This window comes from Dipodomys merriami, unplaced genomic scaffold, assembly GCF_024711535.1.
Source record: "Dipodomys merriami isolate MVZ:Mamm:240054 unplaced genomic scaffold, mDipMer1.0.p SCAF_2, whole genome shotgun sequence".
Taxonomy (NCBI): Eukaryota; Metazoa; Chordata; class Mammalia; order Rodentia; family Heteromyidae; genus Dipodomys; species Dipodomys merriami.
The window spans coordinates 39,212,367-39,224,545 of NW_027203381.1; the positions used below are offsets into that span (position 1 = coordinate 39,212,367).

Below are 12,179 nucleotides of genomic sequence, written 5' to 3' on the forward strand. Positions count from 1 at the left end.
GGCTGAGATCTAAGGATTATGGTTCAAAGCCAACCTGGGCAGGAAGGTCCATGAGACTCTTATCTCCAATAAACCACAAGAAAACGGGAAGTGGTGCTGTGGCTCAAGTGGTAAAGCTAGCACTAGCCTCGAGCTAAAGAGCTGAGGGACCCAGGCCCAGAAGCCCCAACAAAAACAACAAAAAAAATTTAAAAAAAAAATACACACACACACACACACACACACACACAGCCCCAACAAAAACAAAAAAAAAAATTAAAAAAAAATACACACACACACACACACACACACACACACACACACACGTATCTTGTAGAATAAAATTGCTCTCCAGTAATCCTACTTTACAGCTAATCACATCTACTTTCACTAAAATGAGGCAAAAATACCACTATTTCTGTATTTTGTACTGGATTTTTTTTTTTTTTTTTTTTTTTTTGGTCGGTTGTGGGGCCTGAACTCGGCCTGGGCGCTGTCCCTCAGCTCTTCAGCTCAAGGCAAGCACTCTACCACTTGAGCCACAGCACCACTCCCAGCTTTTTCTGCTTATGTGGTGCTGAAGAATGGAACCCAGAGCCTCATGCATGCGAGGCAAGCACTCTACCACTGAGCCACCTTCCCAGCCCCGTGTTTGGATTATTTAATAAACTACACTTTCCATTTTTTTCTCTTCCAACTGTGTGAAATATTTCCTCTCTGATCTATGAGGGACAAAACACACCATTTGCAAATATGAAGTAGAGTGAAATTCTACTTCATATGAGAGTGAAATAGAAATATGAGAAAAATCTGCTTCAATAGTACTAAAGTTTATATAAAAAGAGTTACTTGGTGCCAGGACATTAGGCTAATGTAAAGGATAGAACAAACCACACAACAAATCAATTCTAAAATGTTCTCTGCAATTTTAATTTTTAAAACCCAAGTTCAGAGCACACTCCAAGCAATGGTTTGCTCTCTTTTGTTAAACAGAATATATCAGAAAACAAAACAAAAAGTTTTAAATAATTGTTTTAAAAATTATGTCTCTAAATTTTTTGTAAAACCAACAATTACCAGTCACCTAAATCTTTGTTTCATAGTAAACATGTAAGAAATGTAATGAGTCTACCCAAAATCATACTCCCTGAAATGTGGTTAAAAGCATTACAGAGCCAAAACAGAAAGAACATATTTTTTAGAAGGAACATATTTGGCATTTTAAAATGTTAAAAGAAAAGCTTTCAAATATAAATGTCTAGGTTGTTTTTTACTTTCTACTACCAGACTGGAAATTTGGATCTTCAAGTGGTGCTGGTCTGACCTTAATACCTGGAGGAATGACTGGGCAGTAGCCAATGAACTTCACCCCAAACAAAACCAATGTACTTTTCCAATACAGTGCTTACTTGTTCCAAAGTAATGTCTGACCAGTGCTAAAAACTATTAAACTTGAAGCCAGACACATCTAATTAGCTGGTTAATTTGGTACCCAACTTGTTTTATACACACTTTTCACCCTTTATTATCCCTATTATCCCTATTTGCTCTATTCTTTTAAAATCAATAATCAATACATATCTAATTTTACTGAAATGTAAACTGAAATTTGTTGGATTGACTTCAGTAAGATATGTCAAACATGGTTAAGTCTTATATTCTGTTCTTTCAGATAATTTACATATTCATTACAAATGCAGAACAGCAACATCATGAGTTACTTCTCATCCATTTTAACTTAATTGTAGAAAGGCTGAAGTTAGTTTTAAAATGAGGTTATGAAGTTCTTACAAAATTATCTCTTCCAGAAATCTACAATTCTTTTCTTGGATATGAGCAAGGAAAAGCAGAATTCAACTGATTTTCATGTGCCAATAAAAGTATTGCTTATTTGTATTTCCACCAGCTCTTCTAAAACAGTTTCCACTTTCAACACCCACTAAGGAGAAAAAATTTCCCCACAGCATCATGGTCACAGCCTAGAGGGGCTCATTTTAGGCTGAAAAATATTTGAGAAAGGCTGCAACACAAAATAGGGAGGTAAATAAAGCAATGTGTTGTCACAACATTTCCCTTGTAAACACATCTGTCCCTCTCCTTTTAGGAAGAGTTACCTAAGTTTTAATAATTCTTATCAAAACATTTTCTACCACGGGTCATGTAAAAATCCTGTCTCCTTCCCTAGATGAACTATAAGCTGTTAAAGAATTGTATTATTCTGTCCATAGGATGAGAGGTAGTGACATTTTATTCTCTCAATGCCGAGCTAAAAATTCCACACATCTGGCACATGGATTACAAGGGGAAAAGCACAGAAGCACCACTGTCCACTCCTCTTGTGTTGGAATTCCTAGTCACCCACACTACACTCACTGTCGGCGCTGACATTCACCGCCATGTTGATTCGGAAAGCCGTGGGCACTAATGCTATTCAGCATACATCACTGGCGGGCCTCCATCATCTTTCAAAAATGAAGCAGCTTTTCTTCCATTCTTCTGAACATGATCTTCATTCATTTTCTCCAAAGCTTCTATCTACAAGATCAATACATTGAGCTCATTTGTCAAATTGCCCACTTCACATGAACTACACCTTTTAGGTTGGGGTGGAATTTTCACTCTAACACTAGGCCATCTCTAATGATGCTAGTCTTGGACCACAATTATTCTGTGTATGTTGTACACATGCATGTGCATATATATGCATGCTTTTTAATGGACTGTATAACCACATTCAAGATCTTTATGAAGCCAGAAATTGGAGTATGATATGCTGAGTACTTTGTAGAATTTTCCAAACTCACAACAAAGGAAAATTTCAACATCTTGGAAAAACACAATGAACCTCACTGAACAATTATTATACTGTGCCAGATGCTGTATCCATCGCCTTTCTGTCATTTCCCCATGGTCTTAGGTTCCAGCAGAGCCTGGTGAAACACGAGTCACTTGGGGAATTCTGGGAAAGATTCTATAGTCATCTTCTGCTTTGGTAAAATGTTGAGAGTAATTAGCTGGGGGTGTGTGTGTGTGTACGTACACATACATGCACATGCATGTACACACACACACACACACACACACGTGTGCTGATCCGAGAGCTTGTAATCAGGGCCTAGCGCTGTCCCTGAGCTTTCGTGCTCAAGGCTAGTGCTCTATCACTTGAGCCATAGCTCTACTTCTAGCTTTTTGGGGTGGTTAATTAGAAATAAGAGTATCCCTGACTTTCCTGCCCAGGCTGGCTTCAAACCAAGATCACCAGATCTTAGCCTCAGCTGAGAGTGAGCCACCAACACCTGGCTTGTTTTATTTTTTAGTACTTGTTCAATTATTAAAAAAAAAAAAAGTCTCTGCAGTGAGGTGTTTTAAATTTGTGTGTTTTCCCCCCTTTTTTCTTTCTGTAGTCTCCCTTTTGGCCCAGACCAGCCTGGAGTTTAATTTTCCTATCTCCCTTGTGGCTGGGATAACAGGTACATTACCACTGTACCCAGCTTTCCCTCCACCCCTTACCAATGTTTGAACTCATGGTCTTGAGCTTTCTCAACTGCCTTGCTTGGCCAGAGCTCTACCACTTGATCTATGTTCCACAACAGCTTTGTACTAGTTATTTTGAAGATGGAGTCTCATTGACTTTTCTGGCCTGGCTGGCTGCAAATGGAGATCCACTGAATTTTAGGCTCCTGAGTAGCCAAGATTATAGTTAATGAGTCACCATCACCTGACTATACCCAGCTTTTTACTGGCTGAAACAGGGTCTTGTGTAATTTTGCCTTCACTCATTTTGAATTACAATCTTTTTTTTTTAATAAATTTTTTATTGTGTTGAATTACAATCTTGATCTCAGTCTCCCTAATGGCTAGATTTATAGGTACAGGCTCTCATGAAAGGCTCTGCTTTTCCTTTTTTAAATGTTTCTGTGACTCTGACATTGAGAAGTATTTCTAACAATGGCCATTTCTAACTTTCTGTGTTTTGTTTAAGGGCAGAGACCACATGTTCCTGCTTTGTCACCGGGTGTTTACCAGTCAGCTTCCTCATTCTTACCACAGGGGAAAATGGGACTTGAGTGGAAAGAGTGTCCTTTTCACCCAAAATGCATGTCTTGAAAAAGTAATTTTTTTTGTTTTGATTTTGTTTTGGTGGTGGTACTAGAGTTTGAATTGAGGGTCTCACGCTTGCTAAGTAAGCAGTCTACCATTTAAGCTATACCTCCAGTTCTTTTTGCTTTCAGATTCCTTTTCAGATAGGGTCTTCCTTTTTGCCTGAGGGCAACCTTAGTGAAATCTGCCTACCCACGGCCTACCTATCTGGGCTGATAGATGCTCATCACCACACTCAGCTTGTTTGGTTGCAATGATGAGAGTCTCACTAACTTTTTGTCTGGGCTGGCCTTTTATAGTCTTTCCAATCTCTGCCACCTTAGTAGTTGAGATTTACAGGTGTAAGCTACCTTGTTTAGCAGAAGACAAGTTTTGCTAAAAGTTATTCTAAGTTTTTAATCCTGAAAAGGCCCAAAAGCAACTCAAGAAGTGAAGCATCTCAAATTAATTTTGTTTGGGGAGAAGAGACCATAAAATTAGCTCTGCGTTTCCACTATCTCTTCCCTGCAGCTTCCCATAGCCTAGAAGGGGAAAAAGAGTTGTAGATCACTTACCTCAGCTAAGAAATCAGCTTCATTATCTGCTGAGATGTGCAAGCCTGAAACAGCATTGAAGAGCTCCCGCTCACCAAGGGCTTCCTTTACTCCTCCTTTCTGGAAAAACTAACAGCAAAATAGAAGAAAGTAAGAGAGGAGCAACAGCAAGGCTCCCTCATAAACTGAGCTATGGACCTGCAAAGAATCATTGACTAAATTCCTTGTAGCATTTTTCAGCTACTGATTCTTGGACTCTTAAGTTTAAGATATATGCTCAGGTCCTATTTGGTCTTTTTTTTTTTTTTTTTTTTTTTTTTTTTCTGGTCATGGGGCTTGAACTCAAGGCCTGGGCATTGTCCCTGAGCTTCTTTTGCTCAAGACTAGCACTCTACCACTTGAGCCACAGCACCTGTTCAGTTTTTTCTATTTATGTGGTACTGAGGAATCAAAGCCAGGGCTTCATGCATGCAAGGCAAGCACTCTACCACTACGCTGCATTCCCAGCCTCTGACTTTGTCCCCTCTTACACATCTGTTCTGCCTCTGAATAGAGTGCCTTCTTTGGTTATCAAAATGGGTTTTAGATTTTATCAACGACAAATTAACATTTTCAAGCAGACTCAGAGATCATTTCCAACATAAGTTATTTTATTGTTTATAAAGGTCATTTATATCTGATTCTATTCCTAACAAGTCATTTCCCTTAGAAATGGCAGCCAATGTGACCCAGCTCTCTGCTTGAGTTTTACTTCTCTGTTTTTTACTCTGCTTTCAACAACAGTGATATCTCCCTATGGGGGCCATCTTCCTTTTATTGGCAATGATAATGATAATGGCAATAAGCACAAAGGTTTACTGTATACTAGCTTCTGCTTAAGCACTATGCATGAATTAAATGTCTATTCAACTCCTTAAATATTGAGTCCAAGCAAAAATATATCCCCCCCTTGGAAATGTTGTTCAAATATGAAACATATGATAAATTCTTGCTGAAAATTGAACATAATCTTTATATCCTTACTTGAAAGGCAATTAGCATTCCCTTCCATCAATTTCTTTGAATTTGGTCCTCTTACTAACCTTAAGGGTAAGAAAAATATTTGAACCTGTCATATCCTATTTAAAAAGGCATACTGGTTTACGTGCCTACCTGTGAAACATTCCTACAGTCACGGAACAAGAACTCCAGGCCATGAGGATGAGTTGGTTCTACTGACTGACTGACATCAATCAACCAAACCTATTTAGTATAGAGCACAAAAATGGATATATTTACATTCAGTAATTTACATGAATGACAAAACATGAACATTAAATATGCTGCTCACCTTTCCAGCATGCCATAGCATGTTATACTCGCTGAGGTCAGCATGTACGAGAGTGCATTCATTATACAACTTCTGCATCAACTGTGAGGGAAAGAGGGCACACAGTTAGGCAATGAAGAAATGATCCTAATTTACCTCTTCAACGACTGCATGGCATCAGTAGTTAATGCCTATAATTCTAGCCACTTAGGAGGCTGAGATACAGAGGATCATGGTTCAAATATAGCCTATGCAGGAAAGTGCACATGACTCCATCTCCAAAACCTCCAGCAAAAGCCAGGCTGGAGTTGTGGAAAAAGTGGTAGAGCACTATCTGAGAGAACAAGACAAGCAAGTGTGAGGGCCTTAGTTTAAACCCTGGTATCAGCAAAATATTAATTAATATGTATATTAACAAAGATTGCCCAGGAAAACAGAGCTAAGTTAAAACATAATTTTTTTCAGTGCTGGGGATAAAAACCTAGGGCCTGTCCAGACCACTCTGCATCCCCAGCTCCAAACACACTTCCTCTTCATTGTATGTATCTAGGACTGCACTTTTGTTGTTGATTAGATGGTGGGAATAGCAGGACAATGGAATAAAATCAGTGTGCGGCACTTCTTTGTCCTGTGACAAGAAGACTGGTAGGTCAGATTTGGATTTCCACATGGATGGTAACCATGTCATGATCATTAACCAGAAGACTGAAGTAAGTCATTTCATTCTATAAGAGAACCAATGTCCTAATAAGTCAAGTTGAAAAATATTTCCTGTCAGACCTTGATAAAAAAGAAAAGAATAAAATAGAATTCGGGCACAGGTGGCTCACACCTGTAATCCTAGCTACTCAGGAGGCTGAGATCTGAGGATCAAGGTTCAAAGCCAGCCTGGGCAGGAAAGTCCCTGAGACTCTTAACTCCAATTAACCACCAGAAAATTGGAAGTGGTACTGTGGCTCAAGTGGTACTGCACTTGCCTTGAAATGAAGAGCTCAGGGAGTACCCAACCCCAGAGTTCAAGCCTCACAACAAACAAAAAAAGAAAAAAAGAGAGGGCTGGGAAGGTGGCTCAAGGGTAGAGTGCTTGCCTTGCATGCACAAGGCCCTGGGTTTGATTCCTCAGCACCACATAAGCAGAAAAAGCCAGAAGTGGCACCATGGCTCAAGTGGTAGAGCTATAGCCTTGAGCTGAAGAGCTGAGGGATAGAGCCCAGGCCCAGAGTTCAGGCCCCAGGACCAACAAAAAAGAAAAAGAGATACTCTTGTTTTTGTTTTGTTCTGGAGACCAGGTCCCAATATATAACCTATTAGACTCAAACTTTCCACTCCTGCTGAGCCTTCTTGAGTGCTGAAATTACAGGTGTGCGCCACCCCCCTCCACTAAGAGAGATTTCTTTAAAGTAAGTAACATTATATCGTCACTACTGATTTGATCCCCTAGCCTCATAGTAGGGACAGTATTAATGTATTCACTCACTACTGTTAATAGACTTAAATAGCAATGCTTTACCCCTACTTCATCTCTTCCACAGCCACCCCCACTCTGGGGCTGGAAGAGCCTTTCACTGTTTTCCTACTGGAGGCAAAGAAAGGCAGCTCCTCTCCCTGACTGTATCTTAACAAATTGGACAACACTCATGTAAGCTGCTGCCTGACATAATGGCTTCATGCAGAGCCAATGTAAAGTGCTCACCATGTGAGGAGGAATGATAACAATATTAGGAGCATTGTCCTAAGGTTAATTCAGGTGCTGTCATACAGTATGAGTTAGTCTATGGAGGCAGCAGGGAGGGTGTGTGTTTGTGTGCTTCCAATTCTATCTCTGGACTCTATTTAATTTTCCATCCCCACTACCATCACTTATGAGACTGAATCTGTTGCCCTCTGATTTCCCAACAATCGCTATTCCCTCACTGTGTTTGTCATAGTATTCAAAGAGGCATGCAAATTAATAAGGCTCTAGACCTGCTAAACGCAAAGATATTAACTTTATTTAATGAAGTTTTGTGCATTTCTATGTCATTAATTCTAATAAAAAAGCTTTTTCCTGCTCCATAGGTCTTTAAGTTTTCTAAAATTACCCAAGATATGTATAAAGACAACTCTTTGATATTAACATTCCTTCATAAACTTCAGTTTTCTTTGTTATGCTACCTTGAAGTAGTACTATTTGAGGAATTTTTTTACTGTATTTTTTTTGTTTGTTGATTTGTTTTGTTTTTAAGGTAGGGTCTCACTACAGTGCCCGGGCTGGCCTTGAATCCCTGGGCACAAATGATCCTCCTGTCTCAGTCTCCCAAATTGCTGGGACCACAGGCACAGACCACCATATTTGGCTGGAGGAATCTGTTTTAAAACTCAGTGTATGTATGAATGCTGTTAAAAGGACAACTTACATGAAGAGTTTGGTAGTAGGCTTCTTTCATTTCTTCACTACTGAGCTTTACTTCTTTTAATTTAGGGGCTGGAACTTGATCATGACCAATAAAAGACATAACTAAAATATGTTTCTTGAGTAGTACAACTGTTGGACAAGGAATTCCAGCTCTCTGCATTCTACAGAGAAAGAAAGAATGAAGACTATAAAGATCAGAAGGAGAAAATGTGTCATTTATTCAATAAATACCTAATCTGGAACTGCAATGAGCAGGCTCTATGCTATACATGGTGTGGTGGGAATACAAAATAGGAAGACATAGCCTCTCCTGCAAGGAAGCTGTGATGGTGGAATAATATGTTTTAGCAGAGATGTAGGGGGGCTCCAGAGCTCCTGGCAACGAGGAAGAGGAGGGGAGCAGAGTTGGCCAGATGAAGACAGTGTGTAGAATGCATGGAAGTGGTTCATTTGGGAATGCAAATCAGCCAGCCCAGCTGGATGTGTGAGGGGGAAGGAGAGGGGTGTTGAAGCCACAGAGACTAGCAGGATACACATCAGGAAAGATCTTTAAATTCACAATAAAATCTATGGGAGGCTACTGAAGAATCTTAAGAAAGGCAAGGAACAAAGTACAGGAATATAGAAAAGATTGAAGGGCAGCTTCTCTACTAATTTCTAAGAAATTTTGCAAACTAATGTGGATAATTCCTTTTGAAAATGTCTACATGAAATAACTAAAATTTTCAATAAATTATGGGAATGTTTATTAATGTGTAAGGTTATTATTCAGTTTCTTGGTTGATAAAACATATTCTTTGACCAAAAATAAACTGCTTAAACTGAGAAGTCCAATAAATTAAAGCAAAGTGAAGTTTGATTGGTTGAGATATTATCCCCAGCTATTAACAAAGTACTGTATTAATCATTTCTAAAATAAAAAGGGAAAACATTATTTGTAATAAGCCTAACATTTTCCTTCTGTCCTTTCTTTCTTTCTTTCTTCCTTCCCTCCCCCTGCCCCCTACCCTGGCTGGTTTGCTTGCTTGGCTTGAACTCAGGGCCTGGTCTATGTCCCTGAATTTTTTTTTTTTTTTTGCTGAAGACTAGCACTCTGTCACTTGATCCACACTTCCACTTCTATTTTTTAAAAAAATATATTGGTGGTTAACTGGCAATTAAGAGTCTACAGACTTTCCTACCCAGGCTGGCTTTGAACCATAATCCTTAGATCTCGGCCTCCTGAATAGCTAGGATTACAGGCATAAGCCACCAGCACTCTGCTATATTTTAAATCTTAATAAAGACAATTTAAAAGACAAAAACTTATGACATGTGATAAAATGTCTTCACTCCCCTCAAATATTGTTGAGGAGAGAAAAAGGGAAATGGCTTTTTCATCATAAAAGTCTAAATTTAAGTTGTATATATGAAAATGTTTTCTCAGTCTCATTAAGCACTAGAATTTCAAGGTCTTTCACTATTTTTTTTTTTTTTTTGGGTCAGTCATGGGAACTCTGGGCCTGGGCGCTGTCCCTCAGTAATTCAGCTCAAGACCAGAGCTCTACCATTTGAGTCACAGTGCTACTTCCAGTTTTCTGGTGGTTAATTGGAGATAAAGAGTCTAAGGGACTTTCCTGCCCAGGCTGGCTTTGGACCATGATCCTCAGATTTCAGCCTCCTGAGTAGCTAGAATTACAGGCATGAATCATCAGCACCTGGTGATCTTTCACTATTTCTATAGAATTTAAAAGCAAGCATAGGGCTTTTGCCTTCCTGATATAAGAAGGCAGTTCCCAGGATTACTTCTAGCATGATTTTCTTTACCTTGTGAGATTGTGCATTTCTTTTTCTGCCCACATGCGGATGATCTTACGTGGATTTAGTTTACTGAAGCGATCTTTAAACCTGAAATCATCTTTAATATATTTGTCACGATTCTTAAACTCATTAAGGGTTGTTTTAAACACTTTGATGGCACATTCTGCAGGTATAGCTTTACCATCTTCCTTTTCATCCTCCATGCTAAGAAGAAGAAAAATCAAGTTAGTACAAGTTACTAGCTCACAGTAAAACAAATAAAGATGCTGTAACACTAAAATATGTCTGTCTTCTTCTCTTGATAAGCCTTCAAATTTCTGATCAGACTAGCCTCAAATGATACTCCTTCTCCAAGCTTTCCAAGATGCTAGAAGTATAACCATGCATCACTGGTACCTAGATAGTTTGTGTGTTTTAAATGAAACATTGTCCAAGCTTTGAATCCAGCATATAATGTTCTTCACTTGTGTTTGCTTCGGCAGCACATATACTAAAATAATGTTCTTCACTTAATGAACAATGAAAAGACATGCATTTCAAACAGGCTACAGACACCTGAGATGGTCTAAGAAGCAACACACAGTATGTACACACATATACACACACACATAGAGATAACTCTTTTGTGCCTAACAGATACAAAGGTGAGTAAAGGGGCCCTTGCCCTGTAAATGGCAAAGAGGACAAGATACAACAAAGGAAGTAAATATAGGCAAGGCTACATGACAACAAGTGTCACCTGAAATAGAATGAAGGCAAAGGGTAAGATGGGAACAGTATTAAAAGCAGAGGCAGGAAATCAGGGTGTGCCTGAGAAACAAAGAACTGCAGTTAAGACTTGGCTGACATGGAACTAAAGGGACAGGATGGAGAGAGATCTATGAGGGATCTATGCCTTCCATAAGGATAGCAGGTCATCATGAGGGCTCTTGAGCATGGCACTTGCAAACTACATACGTAAGGAAGACCAAGCAAACCAGAATGTCAAGATAAGAGGGAGAAAGGCTAGAGGAGTGGCACCAACTCAGGAGGCTTTGCAACAGTGAGCTCCTCAAAGGGTTTGAATCAGGGTGGAGGTAGTGGGAAGAAAAAGAAAAGGATGTAACAAGAGAAGAATTTACCTTAAATATCTAAAGAGAGGTTCACCTAGAAAAGAAAGGAATCCTATTTCCAGAGGGAAGATTCTCAATCAAATCCTCCAAATTCCTCTGTACTTAATTTCCTGGCTAAGTTTCCTCCTCCATTTGGCCTCAAATGGAATGTGCAGTGGTATGTACCTGTAATCCTAGCTACAGTAGGCTAAGAACAGAAAGATCAGCTCAGTTCCAGACCAGCTCAGGCAAAGTTTGTGAGACTTTATCTCAATGAAAGAAGCTGTGGGCCGGGCGCCGGTGGCTTACTCCTAGCTTCTGAGGAGGCTGAGATCCAAGGATCGCGGTTCAAAGCCAGCCCAGGCAGGAAAGTCTGTGAAACTCTTCTCTCCAATAAACCACCAGAAAACCGGAAGTGGTGCTGTAGCTCAACTGGTAGAGCTCTAGCCTTGAGCTGAAGAGCTGAGGGACAGCGCTTAGGCCCAGAGTTCAAGCCCCACAGTGACAGACCAAAAAAAAAAAGAAGAAGAAGCTGTGTATGCTAGTGGTTTACACTTATTATTCCAGCCAAAGAGGGAATCAGAAAATAGGGCTGCAGTCTAGGTGTCCCTGGCAAAAAGTGAGTCCTTATCTCAAAATAACCAGACCAAACAAGGGCTGAGTGATAGAATACATGCCTAAGAAGGGGGAGAGCCTGAGTTCAAAACCCTAGTACTACTTGAAACACAAAGACTTCTTATGTTTCTTTTTCACCACCACTTCAGTCCAAATCACCACAGTGTTCATTTAAACTACATTAAGACTTTTTTGGATGGAACCAGGAATTGAACCCAGGGCTTTACACATGCTATGCACATATGCAAGTGCTAGATCATCAAGCCACATTGCTAAGAATTTTTACCATAATTCTTTTTTTTTTTTTTTTTGGTGAGTCATGGGGCTTGAACTCTGGGCTTGGGCGCTGTCCCTCA

At 39.6% G+C, this 12,179-nt stretch overlaps 1 protein-coding gene across 1 annotated transcript in view; it reads right to left on the reverse strand.

Moving 5' to 3' along the window:
- Positions 1–881: 881 nt before the first annotated feature.
- Positions 882–12,179, reverse strand: part of Riok3 (RIO kinase 3) — a 29,947-nt gene continuing 18,649 nt past the window's right edge. The window contains exons 8-13 of the mRNA XM_070029441.1: positions 10,124–10,321; positions 8,319–8,478; positions 5,944–6,024; positions 5,766–5,855; positions 4,635–4,742; positions 882–2,514 (exon numbers count right to left, since the gene is read on the reverse strand). Coding sequence (XP_069885542.1) covers positions 2,407–2,514; positions 4,635–4,742; positions 5,766–5,855; positions 5,944–6,024; positions 8,319–8,478; positions 10,124–10,321 — 745 coding nt within the window. The 3' untranslated portion in view covers positions 882–2,406. The remainder of the gene's footprint in view (positions 2,515–4,634; positions 4,743–5,765; positions 5,856–5,943; positions 6,025–8,318; positions 8,479–10,123; positions 10,322–12,179) is intronic.